The following is a 25,602-nucleotide window of genomic DNA, read 5'->3' on the forward strand; positions in this document are numbered from 1 at the left end:
TCACATCCCTGAAGTTCCCGCGTGTTGCCACCCTGTTCTTCACGGAGCAGCACAGTGTTGGAGTGTTCATTAAAGCAACCCTAAACCGATCTTATTTCCTGAAGCATTCCACATGCCAAACCCACCTAACAACGCTTTTAGGAATATTCCTTTTCCCATTTAACTCGCTAAATTCTCCATTAGATTTAGAAGCCTGTTAAAGCTAAAAAAAATAACATTATAAATTAAAATTATAAATTAAAAAGTCAGTATGTGACCAAAGGCGACACCCCTTCCCAAATTCTCCAGATCTCATTTCCAAGGTGCATGGGAATTTCTGCGGAGCGCGGGCATCCCTGGAGCGCTCGCAAGCGGGTGATTTTCCACCCAACAGCCCGATTCATACAAATACTCACATAACCCCCCCCTCCCAGCAAACCTCCTTCTGACGGAGCTGTCCCAGCTGGGCAGGGGCAGGAGCAGCCGCCCCATCGCCTGCGCTCCCCCCGGGATGCTCGGGGCGGGGATGGGGGATGTTCCCCCCCGGGGTGCCGGTCCCCTCCCTCCCCGCCGGGGCTGAGGAAGCGGAGGGAGCCGTGGAGTTGCTCTGCATATTAATGAGCCGGGAGCGAGGGCAGCGGGAGCCGCTTTAAAGGAGGCGAAGGGAAGGCAGCGGCAGAGCGCAGGCAGCGCAGGCAGCGCCGGGCAGCCGCTCCGCCGGGAGCCGCTCCGCTGTCCCCTCCCTGGTGACACAGCCCCGGGTCAGCGGGATCGGGGGGACGAACCCCAAGCGAGAAAACACATCAACCCCCCCGGCGTCTCCTCGGGTACCCGCTGTCTCACCATGAAGCTCCTGACAGCAGCTCTGCTTCTGCTCTTCATCGCGATGTGCTTGGCCAGCGCAGAAGGTAAAGTGGCTTTTTTCTGCCTATTCCCGCATAAACCTCTTTTCCAGTAATTTGTGTTTGCCTCCTGGTAGCCCCGGGTTGGGTTGAGCTGTCCCTGCCTGCTGGGAAGGTGCGATGTGCAGAATCTGCGAGGGAGGGAGCCGCGAGGTTTTTAAAGGTGAAGTAGAGGTAAAATACACGGGGCAGCTGTGTCTTCATTTGTGCCTTCATTGGAGGGCAAAGAGCTCTCAGGGTGGCAGGTCATGCCATGCTCTCCGTTTTCAGGAATACAGCTCAAATACCTCCTGTTAGGTGGGTTTAGCACGTGGAATGCTTCAGGAAATAAGATCGGTTTAGGGTTGCTTTAATGAACACTCGAAGGGTGGTTTTCAGGGAAAATGGAGCAGAGCTGGATTTGAGGTTGTGGCACAGTCTGCATTTTCTGCTGTGCTCAAAAATGATGGTTAAAAAACGCTCAGCTTTTGTCTGGCTGTGACTGCAGCACGACACCCATGTGAGGAGAAATGACTGGAAGTCCTGCAAAGTCCAAGTGGGACATGAGTGAATGAGAAAGCAGCCGAGACGTGCGCTTGCTTTTTCAGTTTAAAGAGTTCTGACTCTCATTTCCTTTTGCTAAATATAATTATATTTAATCGCGGCAGGTGCACTGTAAAAAAATCTGATATTTACAAAGCCTCAGAACATATGTAGTGCTCTAAAACATATTTCCCAGAGAGCCACTACCTTTTCCTGGGATATACCAAAGAAAAAAAAAATTAATTTTTTTTTTTAAGCTCTGCAGCTTCACAAAATTCAGCTTTTCCCACCAAGGCTTGAAAGAGCAAACTGAAGTTTTCCTGGATGCACCCAGGCTGGAGGGAAGGGACGTTTGGTATGCAGGAGGCTTTGCAGGCGCGTGAGAAAGTGCTTTCTCTTGTAGGCGTGAAGTGCAAATGCTCAAGGAAAGGTCCTAAAATAAGATTCTCTAACGTACGGAAGCTGGAAGTGAAACCGAGGTACCCGTTTTGCGTGGAAGAGATGATTATGTAAGTCTGCCTTCATTGATTGCTCTCAGTTTCCCTGTCAGCTGAACTGCTTTACCTTATACTGCAAGTTCCTTCTTTGTTCTTTGTTTTCCTCATGCCCCGGCATGCTAATTCCTGGGAATATTCATTTGCAGATTGAATATTCCTGGGAATATTCTGATGCAAAAAAAAATGTGCAATTCTGACCCAAACCCCATCTATTATTTTTCGACATAATTTTTTTTTCCCTTAAAATCAGTATTTCCAGAACAGGTAGCGACAAAAAGATAATCATTAGTTCAAGTGAAAATAATGACAAATCCTACTCCAAGCTACCTGATATAAAATTCAGAGCTATTTAGTTAAGTTATTCTGGGCATGCAGAATAAATATGAACAGAGTTTGGTTTCTGCAAGGAATATTAGCCCGATCAGAGACAGATTTCCACCTGTGTTGTACCAGAGCAATTCCCTTCATTCACAGAGATTACCCAGCATTTAAGAAAATGTTTTCCTCCCAGTCTCCCTGCAAGTTGGGATCAATACTGCTATGAAATCTCGAAGTGATGAAATGGCTAACCAAGGTGAGGCAGGTTCAGGGATTTTTGACATAACTGGCTCAAAAGGAGGGGTTTTTTAGATTTTAAATATGGGTGGGTTTTGGTTTTTTCTTGTCCTGTTTTGGATATCTTAAGATTCCCCCAACAAAGCACCTTCCAGCCAGCACATGTGGCTGGATAAGGACGGATTAACCAAGAAGACTTCACCAAGCTCCTCTGCCACCTAAGAGAGGGGAAAAGGGTCCCAAGAGCAGCCACACTCCCAGGACACCAAGGGCTGGTTTGATCCAGCATTTGTGTTCCCTCATGGAACATTTGCCATTCGTTCAACAGCAGGATCTGAGCCCTGTCCTGCCAGGCTCTGTACCACCTCTGGCACTCTGTAATGCCCTTGGGGACAAATCTTGCTCATCCAACTGGCACAAACAAGGAGATACCATGGACTTCTCACACAGAACTGGCTCGTCAGCCTCAGCGAGAGCTTGTGGAGGAGGAATGGAGATCTGAGGTTCATTATGCTTCCTCCAGAGCTAGACCAGCATCACTGTGAGCAATGCTGAGCTCAGGGAATATCAGACCCACTTCTCTGAAGCCCAGATCAGCTGATGGTGACCTGAACAGAAGAATGCTTGCAGAGCATCCCTGCCTGAATCAGCCCCTCACAGCTTCATCTCGTTCTCTTTGACCCTTCAACAGCAAAACGATGGTATGGAGGAACACCAACTCTTCACATCCCACTCAAGGCATTTCCCCAAAAGCAGATGGTGACCAGGGGGTATAAAATAAATTTCAATAATGCCACATTTCACTTCCAATCAGAAAGCTGGGGAAGCTGGAACACTATGTGTAGGAGCCGCTGCTTTCCCAGCCCGATCCCTATGCGGATGTCCAGCAATGCTATTCAAGCCTGAGGGCTGACAGAATTGTCCCATCACCTCCCCTCCTCATGGGTGTCTGTGGGGCAGGGCAGACCCACCGGCATCCCTGCTTTTCCAGCTGCCCTAATGCAGCCTGAACTCAGCTCTGACGGCAAACTGAAATTAATATTCTGAGAACAAATTGATCCCGGAGCCTCTGGACAAGGCACAGTGGAGCTGAATTCCTGCAACTGAGTTTTTGTTGCTGCAGTGATCATCTAAAACGAGTTGTCGAAGCTGTGTTCCCTTCTGCCCTCCTCAAAAGCTGTCATATGTTTTCATACAGCAGAAACTTGGCATAAATGATGTTGGGCAAAGAAGCAGTGGGTATGGGGGTGGTGCAGTTATGTTTTGGCCATAACCCCCCCAGCAGAGCTGTGGTACAGGGTAAGAGACAGTTAAACTGAGTCCTCAGTTTAGTCAAAACCTATCAAGATTCATGGTACATCCAGCAGCAATTGTGAGTGTATCTGTCCCTTGGAATGAGAGAAAGCAACAGAAAACAGGAGAGAAGTTTAACTCTTTCTGCCTCAAATGTTCAACCCCCTCCCTTCCCAACTCCATGTTTTGTCCCATCTCAGAGAGCTGGGATGTGTCAGGATGAAAACAGCTGATGGAAAATAGATGTTATTGGGAACCTTTCTCAAGAGGCAGTCAAGGCAGGTGACAGTCCCCACGCTGGTTTGGGATGAAAGGACCAGAGCCGGGATCCTTGGGGCCATGGACACAGGGTGTTTGTAGGCAGAGGAGCAGCCCCACCATCCCTCAGATGAGATGTGTGAGGGCACGGGGTGCTGGGGGGCACAAACTGACCCAGAGTGCTCATCACAGCCCTGGAGGCAGCGACCTACTGGGGGGGATTTTGGCACAGGGACCCTCAGACACCAGGGGTAAAGGCTCCAGACAGCAAGTCCTTGGTGGCTAAGGGACAAATCCCACTGGAGGTGAAAGTTCTGGTGCTTCAGTCCCTTCTCCATCCCTCTCAACCTCTTCTTGCAGCCCACCCAGACAGCTCCCCCCTCAGGGTATGAGCTCCCACAGTGCCTCCCAGGCACATCCCCTTACATTTGTCAGACCAGCATCCTCAAAAGCAGGGCCAGCCCAGCTCAGGGTGCCCAAAAATGCTGCCACCCAACCCTGTGCCAATCAGGGACTGCCTGAGAACTGCAGAGGACTGTGGAGCTGCCTTGGGAACGTATCCTGTGCTCTCCATCCTCCAGCACCACAGAGAAAACCTGCATGTGATGTCAAAGCAATGCATGCCAGGATGAGAAAAGAGCCAGTTCACCTGAGAAGCAAATCCTGCATCTCCTCCTCAGACAAGATGATCTAGTAAATCCAGAGTGTCCTTCACTGCTTCTGGTGCAAGTATAGGATTTGCTGCTTTTCAGAGGTGTTTCTACTCCTCTCCTCTTGCAATTCAGCCTGTCCATCACTTTCTGGAAATACTTGTGTGGCCTGTCAGAGGAGAAACCCAAGCCAAGGTGTGGATCAGCCAGTGCAGAGAAGGTGGCTGCTGCCTGGAGGAACTTTGAACTGGCCTCAAGTCCCTCAAAACTCACCTGCCCTGTGCCTTCAGTGAAAGTTTGTTTTCACCCCTGTCCAAAGCTACAGGAAAACTCCCCTTCTCATGCACACACTGCTCTCCAGAGGGGTTGGCTGAGAACACCCTTAGAACAGAGATAGTCCATGATTTTAGCAGTGACTCTGCCCTTTCTGTCACCTGCAGCCACCAAGGAGGCTCTGGGAGGCTTCCATCACTTTTCCATGCACTTGGGAAAAGGACACTTCCTCCCAGAAAAACAACCTGGAAATTACACCTTAACTTCTTGTGACCTTACCTTAGATGGGGGGTGGAGCAGAAAGGGGAGCAGGGAGGAAGGTTAATTGAATAGAAAGAACAATTTGAACACCTTGTGCAATCTCAAAACTGGAAACGTGGTGAGACCTTTAGCTCAGTTCATGCAGGCAGCATGTTTTGCTTCCTCAGAACCAGGAGGGAGAGCTGGGAAAGTTTGCACTATTTCTTGTGTTTGGTTCTTTCTGAACCAAACCATAAAAGAAACCCATTAGTGTACACAGGTATTTCTGGTTTTCTGCCATCATTTTACTCCTGTCTCTAGCAGTATTTCAATAATTCCATGACAGTGTTTTAATTAAATCAATAACTGCTTTTCCCTGTCGTGGATGGTATTTCCAGAAAATCAATAATTCTAATACAGGTTGTGATTGTGAGTTTGGTTGTTTCTTTCTAATTTCCTAAATTAATAGTAAAACCAGAAAACTGCTTAATTTTGAGCCCTGAGAGGTGGGGCAGCCTTGATGTTTCTGCAAAGCCATCCTTCTGGGAAGCATCTTTGGGTCTCTCGTGTCACCTTGGTTGTGTCAGACCGAGTGATGATGGCCTCACTAAGCTCTCAAGGAGGGGACCTAAAACAAAGAGAAGACTTTTGCCATGTTTTGTCTCCCAACAGGCTTTGTTGTGATAATCAGGGGGCACCAACCTGGCAAAGAGAGCAGGATCAGGCTGTGAGCAGAGGAGGCTGAAGCCCCCAGAGCTGCATGCTGAGGCTCAGAGCTGGGCTGTTGGGCACAAAGACATTCTCCCCCGTGCAAGTATTTAAAATATTGCAGAATTAAGAGGGGGAAAAAAAGCAAAAATTAAAATAATCAGTGAAGCCGTTGTGATATTTTCTCTCAAATGAAGTTTTGTTGAGCGTAAAGGAACAGTCTCCTCATGCAAAGACCTTGTGGTTGCCTGAATGAGCCCTAATTAAATAATCCATTGGGCTCAAAAGATGATATCTAACAGGTAGGCAGAGCAAACCCACTGATTAAAACCAGAGGGTAGGTCTTGCTCTGGTACAACAGTGTAATGGTGGGCAATGGATTGGGAACAGCCAAACCTGCTGCTCTGTTATTCCAATGAACTCAAATATCTGCCAGAAAACACAGGGAATGAAGAGCCTTCCATGGGCCCCCTGACCAGTTTTGGGAGTTGGTGGGGCGGGAGCAGGGGTGGGAATTGCCTGTGCCTGCCATGAGCTGTGTCCCTTGCCCTGTAGTGTGACACTGTGGACCAAGGTGAGGGGGGAGCAGCAGCACTGCCTGAACCCCAAACGCCAGAACACCGTGAGGCTGCTCAAGTGGTACCGAGTATGGAAGGAGAAAGGCAGGTGAGTACTTGCTGAACTGGGGAGGATCTTGGTGGCAAGCCAGGCAACCAGCAGCTCCCAGGCACGGAGAAAACAGGGAAGTGCACACACTGCAAGTGCTCCAGCCAGCACCCAGGATGTATTTCATTACCCAAATTACGATTTTAAACGGGTGTTCTTGGTATTATTTCTTTCCTGCCACGTGAAGTTCTCACTCCTATTTTAGGATTAGGCTGTTCTGGCTGTAAATAGTAATTATTTTTGGTCAAAATATTCATCAGATGATGTTCTCAGTTACTTACATACACTCACCTTCCTTCCACGGGGAAAACTCCAAGATGAAAAGCTGAGGTATTTTCAGCCATGAGAAAAGCAGTCAGGAGAGCTGGGAAGAGAGAGCCCTGTCACACACTTTAGTCACACCACCTCAGCATCATCAATCTCTGATGACGCAGGTATTTGCCAATTTTAGCAAGTGTACCATGGCCAGAAAAGCAATAATTTTCTGGTAAAAATCTCTGACACCTTCTCCCTTGTAAAGAAGATTTTTTTTTTTCCTAAGTCATCAGTCACAGAAAGGGAGAAACATCTCCCCCAACTCCCTGCCAGCTCCCTGCCTCTGCTTCACAACCAGAGCACGTGGGGAAGCCCTATTGCATAACCACATATTTACACTCTTCCCCCTGTTTCTTTTTTTTTTTTTCTTATAATGCCATCATTAATAAGACCAAGGATGCCCAGTCTCGGGCTTGTCCCTCAGGAGATGTGCAGACAGACAACCCATCGTGTTGTTCTGTCAGGACTCAATCTAGAAAAATGGCAGAGTAATATTATCCCAAACAGAACAGATAATGTGAATTTATTACATCTATGGAGAGCTCATGATAAGCATCAGAAATTGTATAAGAGATAGGGGTTTTCCAGAAGTGAATTAGCTGATGTGGATTTCTTCTTATTATTTATCCTGATAATCGTGGCACAGTGTGTTATTCCCCACATGCCTCCAAGGTGTGGCAGTGTCAAAGTCCAACACTCCTCCCAGGTGCTTTATGGACATAGATTGCTGAAAGTCAGCAACTTGATTTCCAGATTGCTTAGGCAAAGGCTAAAAATCTGGTTTCTAGAGTTTAATTATTTGTGGATTGTTTTTGTTATTATTATTGTTATTATTGCTGTTCTTGTTGTTGCTGTTCGAAATGGACTTGAAGTTTAATTCATAGTTTAAATACCCTGCTCTTGGTTCTTCCTCTGTTTAGGGTCTATGAAGAATAAGAGCAAGTGGTGTGAGGACTGGAGCAGATTCCCTTGGCTGGCATAGGACTGGGCTCTACAGAAGATTATTTCTCTCTCGCAGGCATAAGACACAAATTCTATATTATTATAAAGCACTTTTTACCAAGGGTCAGTTTTTACATTTTATAGCCACGTGCAAAAGGCTTCCAGATTTCCCAAGCATCTGTTGCACTTCTGATTCCACACCCGTCTGCTCCGTACTGAAATCGGGAAAAACACGTTCTTTTCGTTCTAAAGAAGTTGTTCCGGGATTTTTTTTTTAATTTTTTTTTCTTTTTAATTATTCTTCATTCATACTGCACTATGATCGCAATCGAGCTTTATAAGCTCATCAGGCAAACAGCGACGTCGGTGACGGTGTCACACACAGCCATTCCCTCGCCCTCCGGGCAGCGGGAAAGCTTCGGGGCCGGGCTTTGCTGGGCGCGTTTGCAGCCTCCTCCACCTCGGCCGGGCAAAGCAGGGACCAAAGACGAGTTTGCTGGGGCAGCTGCCACCGAAACGTGGCTGTACCTGCAGAACGAGGTCCCTCCTCAGCACCTCGTCAAGTGAGCCTGACATCACTTGTGTACCTCTTCTCTAAAGGACTCGAGGTCTGGCTGCAAAGCGAAGCGCCCCCTGTCTCCCTTTTAACCTCTCATGCATTAGGAAGCATTTCTAGGTTGTTTTTATTACTAAGAAAATAAAACAGTCTGTTTGGTTTGGGGTTTTTTGGTTGGTTTTGGGGTTTTTTTGTTTTTTCACCTGAAGCGCTTACAGAGAGTTTGTGGCTTCAGTACTGAGATATTTTAAGCTTCGAGGCTATTGTGTATGATTTCCTAGATTTGTAGCAACAACAACAAAGAAAGCCTTTAAAAGGTACCTTTTTATGAAAAATATGATAGGGCAAACATATAAATACCTATGTATGTTTTAGTCACAATACAACATATTCATTATTTTGAATGTAATACTTCCATGTTAAGCAGTGCATTCCTCTTTTTAATATAACAAAACTACCTTTTCATTTGTAAATATACTATAGGAAGTCTCCCTGTATTATCTTGCTGTATAATGTACTGTACTGCTAAATTATCATATGCTATTTAAATGTTTGAAATATTTAGAAGGTTGCATGCAGATTTCATATTTCTTTCTAAGACAAACAAAAAAAAAGTAATAAAAAAATATATTTAAAACAAGCTGACAATTGCTTTTAAATTCCCTTAAGCCATCAAGGAACTCCAGCCACTTCTAATCACTTGGGTTTTTGTGGATGAATTGAATTTGGGGGGGAAAAACGGTGTCTCAGAGAATCTGATTAGAGATGTGGCATCTTGATGACTCTGGAATTAGAAAACATTATTCTGGTACAATTTACTTTCCTTCCTCATTTTAGGATTTGGATTTCGGCCGAACACAAGGAATGACATAAATAAGGGCAATACCATTAGCCTGTAGCCACTAGTCTGGTGTCAAGTGAACACAAATCAACCACTTCAATCCATACAAAACCAAGTAAAAAAAGTGATTTAAATAAGATCTGGGTTAGATTGGAGAAGGTTCAACAACAAAAATCAGACAACAAAAACCACCACCACCTCTTCCTACCCAGTTTCTACCCTCGCCCACAGGGAGGGACTTTGCACCCTACAGGGCTCCTCCATTACTCCCCAGATAAAAGGAAAGCAGCAGATTGGAATGGTAAGGCCAGCAAGAGTTTCAATGCATCAAAAGCTCCTGGTGTTCCCTGCACAGCACCTCTTGCCTTCCTGCCTGCTCCCAGCTGTGCAAGGGCAGCTGCTCCCAGGATCAGCAAGAGCTCTGCCACAGCAATCTTCAACTGTGCAATCAGGCCAATGCCTGGCCTCAGCTCAAGGCTTTCCTGCTGCTCAGGCAGACAAAAAAGGGAAAAAACCCCATATACATACACTATATATATATATATATATCTCCTCAATTACTGTGCTAATACCTGGCAGAGCTGAAGGACAAAGAGCTGTTAGATTTCAACATATTTTCCTATTCTACATAAGGATGAAGCTCAAGCTTCGGGTATCTATGAGTAAAAATCTTGAGGAAGATCTCGGAGTATTTAAGAAATTAAATCTCTGGAGATATCAAGCACCAGGCTCTGCTTCTGGCTGAGCATCTGAACTCCATCTCTGGGTAAGCCCAGACCCATGAGCTGCCCCTCTCCTTTCTCGAGTCACATGTTAACAGGGCCAGTAGATTTTCCTTGAGAAGATTTGATTTCAACATACCAGCAGACTTCAAAAATGTTTATGCTTGTTTAGCAACTACTGGGCAATGGATTTCCTGGAAAAAATATTGATATGGTTGCATAAGAGGTGGTTAAATGCTGCTGGGAATGCTGTGCACAGCTCTGATTGCCCAAACTGATCTCCTAATGACTCACACCTCACAGGGTATAGCCTGTACAAATGACTTTTAGCTCTGGGTTCATCTGCCACACCAAAACCACCAGCAAAAACTAAGCACTGAGGAAACCAATTGTAATGTTTTTCTGCTTGTCAAAATGAGAAACAAACAAACAAACAAAAAAGACCAAAACAAACAAAAAACACCTACAAAACCCCCAAAACTCTGGTTCAATACTTGTATGTCCCTTAATCAAAATCTGTCCTTTAAATAAAACAACTCTCAAAAGCAGGAATTGAAACTATGAAGAGACAAAAACTGCCCCTGAGCTGGTTTTCCCAAGCCTGTTAACCTGCAAGTCCAGGCAGGATCGTTAACTTCCCAGGAACAGGAGGAGCATCCCTTGCCATCCCTGATACACAGTTATAAAGGGAAATACTGCACCAGAAGGTAACTGCCATTACCAAATCAGCCACTTTCCCTCAGACTGAAACATCTCTGCTAAAACATTTAAATATATATATATATATAATGTATCTGTGTAGGTACCTCCTCCACAAAGATTTGGCAGTAACCTTATGGTTTGCTTTTGTTTTCCCCAGCAGTCTGTGAAGCCACAGGAGACCCTCCGTTCCAGCCTCCCTCATATGCAAACCATACATTTGTGCTCTGAGACCAAAAAATTAAGCCGCTGGAACACGGTCTGAGCATGCACCAGCCAGCCCTGAGGGCTCCCCAGTTCCCAATTCACCTTCCCAGCAGCCTGAACACGTGCAGGGTAAGCAGGAGCTTTGCTTCATCCTGGGGTGCAGGAGCAGCAGACCCCCCAGCTCCTTTACTCCATGAAGCATCACAGACATGTAAACCCTTCCCAGAGCGTCCAAGTAGCCAACTGCTTTCCCCATCCAGCCTGCAAAGCTGCTCCCCAGCAGCCAGGAGCACATGGAAATGAAGCAACAAGCCCTGCAAAGGAGATCGTCACACACAGCCCATCCTTCCCCTGGGCATTGGGCATCCACAGGCTGCCCCCCTTCAGAAACAGGGCTATTGGATTTTATTTTAATAGAAGCACAGGGGTGAACCAGCTGCAGTGAGAGGACACAATAGTGGGGAGACCTGCCTGGCCTTTCCAGTGAGAGCACTACATGGGATTAGTAATGTTACACAGAGCCTTTCACCACTTGCTTTTCACTTGTTCGTGTATGGTCCGGGTCAGCACTGGCCAGAAAAGTTTATTAAGAAGTGATAGCTGCTTGGTGGTCTGTGTGAGGTGGCTCTGGGCAGGCCCTGCCGTGCCCCAGCTCCCCAAGGCCCCCTAAATCAAGGCACAAGGCCATGCCAGATTGCTGCACACGTGGGGACCTTTCCTGGCCATGTCCACGTGGTGGGAGTGCTGGCTCTGCACTATCCAGGTTTTACCAGGGCTCTGGGAGCAAACGTGGGGCTCCACGGAGGGGCTGGGGGGCTGCACTGGCCACCCCTGAGACCTGAGTGGGAAGTCAAAGGCGGTGTTACAGCAACACAAATGCTCTCTGAGCTAATTAACCAGCAGAGTTGGGACCCTTCTGGGCCCATATTTGCAGAGAATAGGAATGAATGTGAATAAAAAAAACCACCACCCCCAGGACTCATCATCCCACTGGGATCCAGAACCAGTGCCTGTCCAAGGGTAAAGGGCCTCTGTGCAACCTGATATCACTTAACAGGTTTTATATGAGCCCAGACAGAGCTTGCAGTCTCCAAAACTCACTTCCCATTAGGTCAAATGAAACTCCAGGCACATTTGGGGTATTTTTCCTCCAAAGTCAGTTTTCAAAAATGAAGCATTGAAATCCAGATGTGTACAGCATCTGAAGACCTCACTTATTGCCAGTTGTTCAGCACCTTTGGAAAAAGGTAAGCTGGCTTGGACTGAATTGGGGCTTCAGATCCAGAAGGATGGGCAGCTCATCTTGAAAACCCTGGCTGCACTGAGTTCATGCCAGGGCATTCTGTGGATCTTTCATGCCTGGCACTCCTGTTGGGATTTGTTGTTCAGTTTGTTCCCTTCAACGGGTTGAGGTGTGTAAGGTCACCACTGGAAATACAGGTATTTTTGAGGATTGCTGTTTGCAGCTCTCCCTGGCTCTGTGTTTGCTCTGCCAGAAACTCTGTGTCTGTTAGTCATTGATTTCCCTCTGATCCTAAACCACAGAGAGCTGAGTGTTTCCTGGAAGGTGCTCATTTTGCCTTGAAAAGCTGCACCCCATGAGCCTGCAGCTATCCTTGTAACCAGCACACATTTCTGGCAAAGCAAATTTCCTCTAATTCCTTTACCTGACATAACCCACCCCAGAACAGCAACTGGGATTGCCATTGCCTGAGAGACAGCAGATGCAGCTGCCTTTGCAAGCAGCTCCAGATGCTTTGAGTGATCGCTGGCGCTCAGAGGTATCGACACACACCTTACAGAAATATTGTCTGCAAAATTCTGGGCATCCAGGCAATGTGGAAAACCCCAGGACACTGTTAGCTGTGCTCCCTGACAACACATACCTGCATCTCCCTGGAACGTGCCCACAAAGGTGTTTGAACTACCATTTCATAAATTGTACCTGCACAAAATGGGGCCACCACTTGGTCCTCATGTGAGACTGAGACAGTCAGCATCCTCTTTACCCTCCAAGGCTGCCTCCTTGGACCATCACCTCCACTAACCAGTGGCCCTGCACGGGCAGCTCCTGATTCATACAAGAGGTAATAAAGTTTTTAATACCCAGATCCAGAAGTTGGATTTTGAGCTTCTTTATTTCTGTGAGCCAGCGCTATTTGAGACAAAGCTGTGTGAGATCAAAAGGATGGTTGGGAGGCCCCAGGAGCCCGAGGTTCAGCCCCATTCCTTGCTTTCACCATCACTTCGGTGTCTGGCAGCTCCTGGGCCTTGGCCAGCACATCCCAGCCCAGATGACTGTTCTGAAGCAGCAGTGGGGAAAGCAGGGCTGAAAGGCCATCTAGTGGTAACCAAAAACCGTCTCAGACAGCCCAGAGACACCTCTAGAGCATTATAAATCAGTTTGGAGCCTGCTCACTGCGCTGCTGTGGCTGGGGATGCTCGCCCTCAGCTCTGCAAGAAAAGCTTCAGCTGTTGAATTTGGATTAGGAGACACCCCCAAAGCAAAGGAAAACAAAACAAAAACCAGAGCAAAGCAGCTGTGTTTTAGGAAACCTGCTCAGAGGTTTACAGAGTGATATTATCCTGTCAGTTTGGAGCGTGTACACTAAGGGAAAAGAGGACACCTGGCTGCTCTGTGCCTGCAGGAGCCGTGTCCATCACACCAGTGTGGGAAACTGGACTGCAGCACAACTCTGGGGACACTCATTCCCAAACCACCTGCCTCAAATCCTTTAAGAACATCAGGAGTTTCTGCCCAATGTGGTTTTCTTGCCCAGTGTTTCTCCCTCCTGTCACCAGCTCTCCAGAGAGACCAGGACCCACAGGACCCCGCGTGGTTGCCATTCCCCAGGTGCTGCACTGGGGTCCTGTCCTCAGGCAGGACCCTCTGACCTCCCAGCAGCCAAAACATGCACACTGTCACCTTCAATGCCTCAAGTGGAGAACCTGCTCCTTCTTACTGGGCACTAGCACAATTCATCCAACCACCAAATCAAAGCCAAGATCCTGGGAAGAAATGCTTGCAGGGATGCAAAGTGCACAAGTGTTTATTCTCTGAACACCCGGTAACAGGTTGTGTTTCTGGTCCTTTTCCTGACCTCTGAAGTCCTCAAATCCCCTTGGATTTGTCTCTCATCTTTTGCCCGTTCATTTTATCAGCTCTTTGGCTCTGATGACACCCATGGAGGACATCCAGCCCAACAGGAGCTGGATGAGCAGGCACACAGGACCCGGGAGGCAGGGATGACATGACATGAAGTGACAGGAAAGCAAGCAGGCAGCCAAGGCCTGGGAAAATCACCACGCCTGCATTTTTGGTTTCCTTCCTGCACAATAAAAGGGGTTAGTGAATTCCTCTTGGATGGGTTTCAGAACCTCTTCCAAGGAAAAAGAAAATAATCCTGCTGATGTTCACTTCAGGCTGATAATTACAGGGATGATTATGATTTATTCCTGTCATAAATCTTGGAGCCAGAAAAGGGGTTTGAGGTTTGCAAGATTTGCTGGATGACAAAGGGAAAACACAGCACTAATTGCCCTTCTTTGTTGTGTTTAATTAAGGATTCTGAAGCAACTGATCTCAGGGTTTTTTTCATGGTTAGAAACCTGCAAGGAAAAGAAAATCTCTCTGCAGAGGCACCAATCGAAGCTTTGTTGGGTTACTAGGCACTAAGTGTGCTACATCTGAACACTCAGGACTCCCAGAAAAAGAAGCTTATTAAAGGAAAAGAAATGCTACAACAGGCTTCTTTCCTCCCCTTTCCTCCCCCCCCACTTCCAGTAGGCCTTGGCAATTTTGAGCTCACTTCTAATCCCGGAAGAAATGTCTTTTTACCTCATTATTGCCCATTCAATCATGTTGCATAAAAATACTTCTCTGTTTCTATTACCTTCATAATTGCGCCATTTACATTTTTCCTTGGGGTTTACTTCAACCTCCTTTCTTAACTCTCCAGACTTATCACTTCTGCCATCACATTAGGAAAAACAAACCAGCCCAGAGCAGCTCAGCTCCCTCCTCGGGCCAGTAATTCCCAGTCAAGCACCGCCCCTCCTCCCCAGCACAACTGGTGCTACCTCTCAAATTCAAAATGTAAGTGGCTGGCAGGGTGTTCCCTCTCCATTTTTGTACAACAGCTAAAACAGTTCTGCCAGGAAAATCCAGTTCCTCATTATGGCAACCAGTGTCAGAGCATCACATCTGGCTGTGAGTGATGCCACCAGCCCAGGCTGCAGGAAGTCAAGGGATGAAAGGAAAAGCAGGAAATCCTTGGGATTGCTTTCAATCTAAAGGCACTTGGGACAGTGTTTTTTTTGCAGAAAGCAATGGCACTTGATAAAGGGGGAACCCCTTAGGCCAAAACAGGACCCCCACACGCTGCACCAACCAAGGGAACACCTGCCAGGAAACACAGGTTTGGGTTGCCCAGGAGGTTAAAACCCAACACTTCAACTGCACAGAACAACAGACTGGACAGTTATGGCTGGAAATGTTGCTCAACGAGGGGAAAATGTCAAATATAACTCTAAAGGGGGGGGGGGGGAGAATTCTTGGGTTTGCCATGGTGTCTGGGAAAAGTTATCTTAAGGTCAGGAGGAAAGAATGGAGCAGGACACTGAATTTGGCTAAAGCTTGTTGTGGAAAATTATAATGGAAATCAAATAGAAATGCAGGATGGTCTTAAAGCAAAGAATGAAGGCAAAACAAACAATTTTCCGTGTTTTAGGGGATTTTTGCCCACTTTCTGAGTTTTTCAGCAGAGCCTCCACACAGGTTATCCATCCCAGCCAGGACCGGGAGAGCAGCACCGGCTCCGAGCCGCAGCTTGGTGGAGGTTGACACCTTGTGGTTGTTCCCATCACTTACAAGCCAGGAAAGCTGGACTTTATTTTTCTCTTGAAGACAGTGGGTGGAGTTCATGGCCGCAGAGCTGAATTCCCGGCACCTGGCACGTCATCTGTGGGGTTGAGGTCTCGGGTCAGCAACAGGTTAATGAAGATAAATAACACCGAACACTGAAAACGATAAAAAAACCTCAGCCATACACTATTTTTTTCTGGGGGAAGAAATAAAGAAAAGGAAAAAAGATTCCCTTGGATAGGCACCAGCTGTATATACATTAGGCCCACAAGACAAGTAATAAAAAGTGATCTCGATGTTGCTCAGCAATTTTCCAGCCCCTTTGGATCCCTCCCTGTTTGCACAGTGGAGTGAGAGGTGCAGAGCCCTGGGTAACTCCAACAGCTGCTTTGGAGAAGTGGAGCTGCACCAGCTCCAGAGAAATTATCTCTAATTCCCACCGGAGTAAATGGAAACAGGCTCAAGACCTGCCACGCATTAAACCTGAGATGAAGGAAAAAAGTACCTTGGGTTTTACCCAAGAGGGTTTAAAAAATGAGACATTTATAGTCTGAAGAAGTGCATTCACTTCTTCATTCCTAATTAAGTATTTTACTGCCATTTAATACATGCTTAAATTGGAAAAGAAACCAGCATCCCCACACCAGAGGCACAGCAGAAAGATATCAGCCAAACAGAGGTGAGATACAAACCTTCAGCCCTGCATGGCCGAATTTGCAGCACTGAGCCTTGGGGGGTCACCCTCGTCCCTCTCATGGCCTGAGCAGCAGGACCTGCACCCCAAAGGGTCATCCCTGGGGTCAGGGAGCAGGACCCTGTGCCCAGGACTGGTAGCTGGAGCTGTCTCCTTTCCTTTCCCACCTGCCCTGCTCAGCCCAGGCACTGGGGCTCCTGCAAGCACCAGCGGGTCCCTGCCCAGCCCTCAAACCTCTTTTGGGGTCAATTCACCTGCTTTTTTTTAATGAGGTGTCACCTTCTTCCTCACTGATCTAACATTTCACTATAGATGGCCTTCATTTATGTATAATACATCCAGTCTATGATGTGAAAAGCATCTGGATGGTTTCACACCGATGTCCCTTTACAGACAAACCTTTCCCACCTGCCCCAACAGCCTGCAAGTGGGTGCACTTCAAAATTACTCCCTGCTAAAAAACACGTGAAGCATCTCAATTTTCTTTCATGTGTGTGTGCTCTATTTGCCAGGGCAAAGCAGTGGCTGAGGTGTGACAGGGAATTTGGATCAAGACTCCCTGTGCACACGGGTGACCCAGCCTTCCCCTCCTGTTTTGTGTGCAGATGCACATGTATGTACACATGTAAAACACGTGTGCAGGTGTGTGGCTGTGTGTGCACACACAGGAGTGGGTGTGGCCAGGTGGGCACAGGGGTGCACACACAGGGTGGGCACACTCAGGTGTGGGCACGTCCAGACACGTGTCTGTGCCTGCACATCCATGGGGGAGTTGCTCCCCAGCCTTTCCCTCCCGCCCCCAATCCCGGGGAAGGAAGCAGGCAATTCCCTTCGGGGGCAACCCTTGTCCCTACAATGCCAGGGAAGGGATTATACCAGGGGATTAACATTTTAAACTCCCCTTCCAGACCTACTCAATCAAAGATCCTCAGGCCAGTAATCGTATTTCTGTCCCGGGATTACTGCATTCCTGAGTCCAAACCTCAAATTCAGGAGAAATTGGGAGAGTTCCCCCCTCAAACCCTGCACACCTCGAACTCCCTGGGAGGGGGCAGAAGCTGCTGCATTTGTGTTTTTCTCCCTTTTTTTTAGCCCTTCTCTCCAATTCCCCTCCCTTGGCCGGGAGAGGACTCCGTGAGCGCTTTTCTTGTCGCCTGCCTCCTCCTAATTCCCAGTAATTTATCCCGTATTAAAACTCCCTTAAGGAAGAATGGCCCGGGACCCAACACCTGCTATGCAAATGGCAGCAAATCCCCCGGGCCCCCGCGGAGGGGCAGTGGGGACCCGCGGGCTGCTGGTGGTCCTGGAGCATCCTCCCCCTGCTGCAGGACTCCAAACCAGAGCCAAAGGGGACCCCCAGACCTGGGGGGGAACCCTAAAGCCCCTCCCAAAGAGCTCAGGCTATATTTCACCCCCACATTATGGTGTTTAATTCTTTCTGGTTATTTTTGTCACTTCGAAGCAGAATTATTGATATGGAAAGTATAAAGGAAAACCTGAGTATCTCAGCATGTAGTTAAGCTTCCTGGTTTGGGATGTTGTTGGGGGATTTCTTCTGCAAGGCAGCCAGTGAATTTTGTCCCTTTCTTTTGGGATAAGTGTTCTAGCTTCAATTAACAAAATACAAATCAACAAAAGAGGGGGGGGTTGTGGGCGGGAGAAGGTGGAGGGGGGGAAAGAAGAGAAGAAAAAGCTCTGGCACAATGACTGTGTGGGGGAAAAGGGCTCATTTCTCGGAGGTGACATCCTAATCTTATTTTTCCCAGTTAATGTGATAGCCAGGAGGCTGGGGAAGGCCAGGCAGGGTGTGTGCATGACCACACCATGAGGGTTTGGCTCTTTTCCTTGGATAACTTGGATTAGGACTGTTGAAACCTCAGGCAGCCAGTCACAATCCCAAAGCACAGGCACCCCACCCCAGGTCCAGCCCATCTCCCTGGGGGTACCCTGTGCTGGGAAGCCTTGTGAGGATCCCTCCCAAACCCCTTCCCGTGGCCCTTTACCATGATCACACATTTCCCAGCCCGGAGCCCTTGAGTGACATTTGGGCTATTATTCGGGGAGATAGATTGTTTGGCCTGAAGATGCATTGTTTGGGCTCCTCATAAAAGAAACAAGTTAAATGCCACAGCTACCACACACAAAAATGACTCCTTCTGGCCATAAAACCAGTGGGACAAGGAAGTGGTTGTAGGAGTCAAACATAATTGATGCTCAGAAAGATGTTATAAATAATCTGCGCCGAGTCCTCTCTCATGTGCCTCAAAACCACAGAAAGTGGGGCTTTTTTTTTTTTCCCTCTTTATCTCCCCTTGAATTCAGAAGCATAATATACCGTGAGCACCAATAATTGATGTATGTTATAATTCTTCATTACCCTATCAGTGGTCTGGGAAAATCAGAAGAAAAGAAAATGCCAGAAAGTTATGGTAAAACTTAAGATGCGACAGAAGTAGCTTTCTTTGCTCATGCTGTGAGTGTTTGAATAAGAAGAATGTCCCTGCACTGTAACAAGCTAAAAGAATGAGGAAGACAAAGGATTTCACGAAAAAGGTTTAGATAGAAGACAAGGCAAGTGAAACTGAAAGGAAGGGAAAAAAACCATTTACAATGGAACAATGCGTGTACTAATCGCTTTGATATATTATACAAACCCAAAGACCCAAAACATTGTGTAATTATTTATAAATGACTTCTCCACTCCTGTGTATAATACCACAGAAAGAATAAAACTGCAGGCTACTCTCTAAACTATTTCTAAATAGACCTAGCTCAAAAGGAAGCAGAAGTGTTTGAAAAAAAATAATTAATGGTTGATTTTATGGTTGTCTCATTAAAACATTTTAATTACAACAAACAAAATACATTTGTGCTTGCAGGGAACAATCGTTTACCTACTCGACCCCCCCTCCCCTTCCAAAAAGAAGGAAAATGTTACATCACACATTTAAAACCTGAAAATAAAACATTCTCACTATTTCTGCAGAGCCCCCAGGAAGGGTTGAGCCCTGACTGCAACTCCCAGGCACTTGTGCAGGATTTTGGAGCAGATTTGGCTCCCCAGGGCCAGGATCCCTCGGTACATGGGGACTCCCTGTGATGTCCCTGTGCTCCCCACCCACCAGTGGCCCCCGGCACACGGCCTGAGGCCTCACCCTGGCCACAGGCAGGTAGGAGAGGAGGCCAAATCCTTTAGAGACAAAGCCCTTGAGCTGCTCCCAAGGGTTTCCCTGGCAGGAGAGCCGGCTCCTGCTCCAGAAGGGTTAACGCTGCCTCCCTGCAGGCTGAGAGCCCTTCCAAATATTTGGCTTCCAGGGCTGCCCACTGGTCAGCAGCCACAGGACCAAGCCCTGAGCCCTCCGTGAGCCTCGGGCTGGGGGCTGTGAGGTGACTTCAGCTGGGTGAGGAGTCCCAGGAGCACAGCTCCACGTGTCCATCCCTGCCCTCCCAGCCCTCACCACACCTCTGTCCCCACCCAGGCTGGACAAGAAGCCACTGTGCTCTGCACCACATCCAGACCAGCACAAGGAGATGGGCTACCCCACTGAGCAGTCTTCTAGTTTTCTACCTGTCTTTAAAATTCCTGCTGCATCAACCTGGGCATCCCCAGGGATGAGTGAGCCTGATCCTTCCTTTCCTCCTGCAAGGTCAAACTTTCTGCTCCCAGGTGATGGCTTTGCCACCAGCCACGTCACCTCCCTAAATTTAGTTCAAGCATCCTCCACAGGCAGCTCTGCCTTCCCTTTCTGGCCATGCTTTCAAACACGAGGGAGCAAAAAAGCAGTGTTCTCCTGATTGATGCATTGTTTCAACACTTATCCCAACATTAGTTCAAGCCCTCAAGTACTAAAGTAACAAAAGATAGAGCTTGCTGAGTTGCTGCAGTGATGTGCATCTTAAGACCTGAAAAAAAAAAAAAATGATGTGCCTCTGACTTCTCTGAGGCATCTTCCAACTGAGGGAGCAGTTTTACAGGGAACCACTCATTTCCAGTCTTGGAGAGAAGAGTGATGCTAACACTGCCCTAATGATCATAATTCTGGTTGTTTAGAAATGAGAGGCTGATTGCTAACATGGAGATTTATTTACCTTTATGAGGTCCAACAAACACTTACCAGGGAATGGCATCTTCTCCTTGACTGGCTTTTTCCATGAAGGAAACATTTCATCCAGAGAGCAGTGCCAGGCATCTGGCACCACATTTTCTCCAAAAGCCTTTCCTCCAGCTTTATTCATGAATCCTACTTTTTCTGGAGTCCACTCATGATGTCTCAACATGAGGGCAGAGGAAGGAGCTTCATGCTTGAGGCCTCACAAGTCTTAAATCTGTTTGAATCTTTTTTTCTCTCTTTTTTTAAATGCTGTAAAGTGTCTCAAAGCCAATGATAAACCATTTTCTTAGAGCTCAAAATATGAAACTAATAACATCCCTGAGTCCATCTGAGCCCAGCTGCACTTACCTCAAGGTGGAAAAGTTAATATCAAAGGCTAAAACTCAGAATAAGGTCATCAGTGAGATGTTGGGAGCACACTCTGTGTTCCTTGAAATCAATGGTCCTGTTCCATTTCGGAATCTTTTTCTTTCCCAATCCCAGGAAATTTCAGGAAACTTCAGCAGCTGACTTCCATAGGGGCAGGCCCATAAGGTGTAAGAGCTATTATCTGCGTTGGCTGAATAATTTATCTGCAAAATTAGTAGACTGCCCGCGATAGAACTGGTTGAATTATTCATCGGGAATAAATTATCCGAGATATTTAGCACTTCTTTCTGTTTGCGAAGGCTTCCTGAAACAATTCTGGTTCTGTGAATGCATTCGTTATTCATAAGTACGCAGTGAATAGATTATGCAAACAAATTTCAGCCTATGGGTTGTTTGTGAAACATTCACTTCAGCCCTGGCTATTCATGGCTGTGACTGATCACGGAGACACATGGTGCTCTCTCCCCTCCTTGATTGGAGCACAAACTTTTAAAACAAGAGAATAACAAATGACAAACTGCAAATGATGGATAAGGACTAATGAATAATGCGCTTTCACCGCAAACTTTCAGACAAGTGATCGGTTGTGCCAAAGTCTGTGAAACTCTGGGGAATCATAAACATTTTAATGAATAAACTATTGACTGCTCAAAGACACCTAAACAAAAGACAATCAAAGTGTTGCAGACAACACTGGAGTTTATCTCCCTATATACAAAGTGCACAGTAACAAAAGTTGGACATTTTTTGCCATATGCTTCCATAACCTTTAAATTTTGGTCCCTTCTTTCTCCTGGTTCGCGCTGGAAACTCCACGGCCGATCCCTGCCTGCTGGCCGAGGCCTCTTAATTGTGCCGTCACTTAAGGACATGAGTAGCTCAGTGAAGTGGAACTACTTAGCGAAGAAAGTCATTTATGTATGCAAAGGCCCTAAAAACTTCAGCCTGATTGCAGGTCCGGTGATTGAGAGAGCCCAGTCCCTGCCGGGAACAGCCAGGCCCCCGTCGCCTGGCCTTACGTGGGTATATTGCACAGCCAAGCATATAAAGATGTTAAAAAGCAGAAAGAGAGCTGATCCTGAAAGCTCGGGGCTGGCAAACTACTTCTAGTTTGAGACTTGTTAATATTCATCACCCAGGGCTTTTTGGATTGCTCACTTCTGCGCGTGATCTTCTTGGCACAAAGGAGGTTGTTTGGGGCAGTTTGCCGGTGTCGTTGGGTCATCTCAAAGCCAGGAGGGTGGGAAGAAGCAGAAGGAATAACTTCGATAGCAAGCTCCTCGCTCAGGTTGGAGTGAAGAATGGTTGCTGTGAACTCAAAATGCAGAGATGGACAATAATTCATGCTGTCATTTTTCCCTGTTTATCCAAGGGATAGGAGAAAATCAAAGGAGAGGGAATCAATCTACATTTCTTGTAGGGGGAAATCATGTAAATACACGTGAGTTTAGGCACAGGCACCTGAAAATGGCTATTGATGGGTGGTGAACCTAAAAACAAACCTTCCAGAGAGACAAGTACCTGAGTGTTGACAATGGGGCTGCCTCGCAGCACCGAAGGGATGCAAAGAGCCAGATGTCAGAACTGGGAAACTTTTTAGCCACTTAAAAACCTGTGGCTTCCCAAAGCGTGAGGTAGTGATGCCCAGGCACTGAATGGGGATTAGCAGAGGCAGCAAGAACTTTACAATCCAAACAGCACAGTTCTTTGTTTTTATCCCGAAAAAGAAGAATTTTATCTGTACATTGCATATACATTGTGCGTGTATATATATGTGTGTGTGTGTTTATATATTGTACATGTATTATGAATACAGCCACCGAAGTTTATAAAATAAATGTCCTTTGGAACTTTTAACTTTCTGAACACCTGCAAACCCCTTTTCAAAGCGGAGCCCACAAAACCCAGACCGCGTGTCCACATTCACCTCAGAAACGCAGGAGAGAAAAATACCTGCTTTGAGTTTTACCATTTCAGAGCGTATTCACCTAGAAAAAAACCCACAAGGAGCAAGGAAAACCTGACGAAAATCTTCCACCCGCATCTGGCTGGAGGATAATCCACGGCTCACCCTCTGGAAGTCCAGAGTAATTTTTTATTTTTTTTTTCCCCCTAAGCCCCCTGCTCTCAGCGGTTTAAGCTCCCGCTGGAGTCCCTGCGGCCGGAGCGGGACGGTGACCCCTCCACCCCCCGCGCTGAGCCCCGACCCCCCTGCCCCGCTTTGTGCCGGCCGCACACGGGGGTGGGGGACAAAGCGGGGGGACCCCCCTCCCCTTCTCTCTCCCCCGTCCCCCGGGGGCGCGGCAGATGCGCGGCCGCCCGCGGTAATTGCGGGCACGCTCCGGAGGGCGCGGCGCACGGGGCCGACCTGCCGCCTCGGCGCGGCCCCGCGGGGCGGCCACGGGGCCATTGTCCGCCCGCCGCTATAAGAACGGGCGGCCGCGCCGTCGTGTGCCAAAGCCGCCGCTCACACGAGCGGATCGCAGCCCGCAGCACTTCAAAGCCACGCGCGGTCGCGTGTCCCCCCCGCCCCGCCTTTCCCAGGGCTTCGGCTTCTTTTTTTTTTTTTTTTTTTTTTTCCCTTCTCTTTTTTTTTTTTTTTTCCTTCGGCGCCGAGTCCCCTCTGCCTCCCCCCGCAGCGGCTTTTTCCTCTGTGTGTTTTCACACCGTTATCTCTTAACATCATCCCCGGGAGTGCCTTTCCATGTGAGTACGGGAGCGCCGGCACCTGCCAAGCAGTCGCACCGCCACTCCCTTAGTTATATTTATTTTTTCCTCCCCCCCCCACCCCTTCCCCGGCATCTTCGCACCTTCCCCCTCGCTCCCCGTCCATCCTTCCCGCAGTGACGAGGCTTCTCTCCCGCAGGATGCCCTCCGAGGCGCCCGGCAGCGGCGAGGGCGCGGACGCGGGCGCTCCGCGGGAGCGGCGGCGGCGGCGGGGCCGTGCGCGGGCGCGGACCGAGGCGCTGCTGCACACGCTGAAGCGCAGCCGGCGGGTCAAGGCCAACGACCGCGAGCGGAACCGCATGCACCACCTCAACGCCGCGCTGGACGAGCTCCGCAGCGTCCTGCCCACCTTCCCCGACGACACCAAGCTCACCAAGATCGAGACCCTGCGCTTCGCCTACAACTACATCTGGGCGCTGTCCGAGACCCTCCGCCTGGCCGAGCAGTGCCTCCCTCCTCCCGGCCCGTTCCGCGGGGCCGCCGCGCCCCCCAGCCCCGGCAGCGACGCGGGGTCGTGGCTGTCCAGCGCCTCGCCGTCCGCCCCCTCGCTCTGCGCCTCCGCCTCGGGCCCCAGCAGCCCGGCCACCTCCGAGGACTGCGCTTACCCCCCGGCCGACAGCCTGCGGGGGTTCCGCGGGCTGCCCGCGGCCCCGGGCGCGCCCCTCCGCTAGCGCGCACCGCCCGCGCCCCCGGCGGAGGAGGAGGGACGGGGGGGTGCCTCGGCCCGTTGCACTTTTCATCACTCCACCCCTCTCTGCCCCATCCCCAGCCCCTTCCCCCCCGACCCCCGTCTCGCCTCCCGCGCCGCTCCGAAAAAACGGGGAGAGAAGAAAAGCGACAGATTTGCTGCCGCAGACGAGGTGAAAAGTCAATTTTACAATTTGTAGCTCTCCAGCGAAGAAAAACGAGCATGAAAATTTGGTTTGAACGCCCTGACAATGCCATGAAAAGGCTTAAGGGGCCGATGCGGCCCGGGGGCTCAGCGCGGGGCTCAGCGCGTCCCCCCGGCCCTGCCCCGGGGCGGCTCAGCCCCTGCCGGGGGTCCCAGCACCGGCCCCGATGGGACCCCGCACCCGGCGGACAGCGGAGGGGCTCATGCATTATAGATGCTGACCCCCAGCGCGGCCGGGCTGCTTTAGAGAGGGAGCAGACACGGGGTATTCAGCGACTGGACCAGAGAGCGGGTTAATTTATTCAAGATGTTCATTCATATGAAAATTGTATTTTTGTACATAAAGAGCTTTATTCTATTATTATACCTCTTATCAAAGTGGGGGTTTGGTTTTGTTTTGGTTTGTTGTTTGTTTTGTTTTGGTTTTTTTTTTCTTTAAGAAATCGTACTTTTACCCTGTAAATAAAATTTTTAACGTTTGTACTGAATTTCAGCGGCGCCTCTGGAGTTTTGCTTCTTAATTAAACTCTCCTCAGAAGGAGACTGGGATGGAAGGGAAGGGATCACCCCAAGGCACCAGCCAGCACTTCTGACACCCCGCTGGCCACAGACACACGTGGCTACCTGCAGACATCAGCTGGCCCCCAAGTCTCACAGACAAGGGGTTAGAGATGTTCAGGAGGTGCGAGCAGAGCACAGGAGCAGAGTGGTGAAGAAGCAGTGCTGGTGTTCAGGGCTGTCCTTGCCCTGGTTCACAGCAGGAGCTGGAAGGTTCTGAGGGATTTGGGGCAAGGAGAAGGTGCTGCTCCCCTGAACAGGGTACAGAGCTCGTGGTTTTACCTGAACCTGCAGCACTGGCAGAGCTTGGCTGGCCTGGGCTGCCCCCTGTCCTCAGGTCACAGGGTGGGATGGATCCTCTTCCCACTCACTCCCATGCAGGGAGAGGAGAAAGGGTGGCCAAAGGTGCATCTCATGGCCTCAGCACCAGCTCTGGCACAGCTCTGGCTGTCAGCTAGAGACTGGGGGAGTCAGAAGGTGCATCCCCTCCAGGAAATCAGCTCCACTGTTGCAAAATCCCAAACTTTCCCCTCTGCTGTACTTGTGTGTAATGGGGGAGCT

At 48.6% G+C, this 25,602-nt stretch overlaps 2 protein-coding genes across 2 annotated transcripts; both read left to right on the forward strand.

The window, feature by feature from the left end:
• The first annotated feature begins 422 nt into the window (after positions 1-422).
• Positions 423-8,996, forward strand: CXCL14 (C-X-C motif chemokine ligand 14). The gene is made up of 4 exons (XM_064672189.1): positions 423-887; positions 1,807-1,912; positions 6,433-6,543; positions 7,779-8,996. Exons 1-4 carry the CDS (start codon positions 824-826, stop codon positions 7,792-7,794), a joined length of 297 nt encoding a protein of 98 aa, XP_064528259.1. The 5' UTR covers positions 423-823; the 3' UTR covers positions 7,795-8,996.
• Positions 8,997-23,731: 14,735 nt separating this feature from the next.
• Positions 23,732-24,861, forward strand: NEUROG1 (neurogenin 1). The gene has a single exon (XM_064671376.1). It carries the CDS (start codon positions 23,732-23,734, stop codon positions 24,260-24,262), a length of 531 nt encoding a protein of 176 aa, XP_064527446.1. The 3' UTR covers positions 24,263-24,861.
• Positions 24,862-25,602: the final 741 nt, after the last annotated feature.

Source organism: Pseudopipra pipra, chromosome 15, assembly GCF_036250125.1.
Source record: "Pseudopipra pipra isolate bDixPip1 chromosome 15, bDixPip1.hap1, whole genome shotgun sequence".
NCBI classification, from domain to species: domain Eukaryota; kingdom Metazoa; phylum Chordata; class Aves; order Passeriformes; family Pipridae; genus Pseudopipra; species Pseudopipra pipra.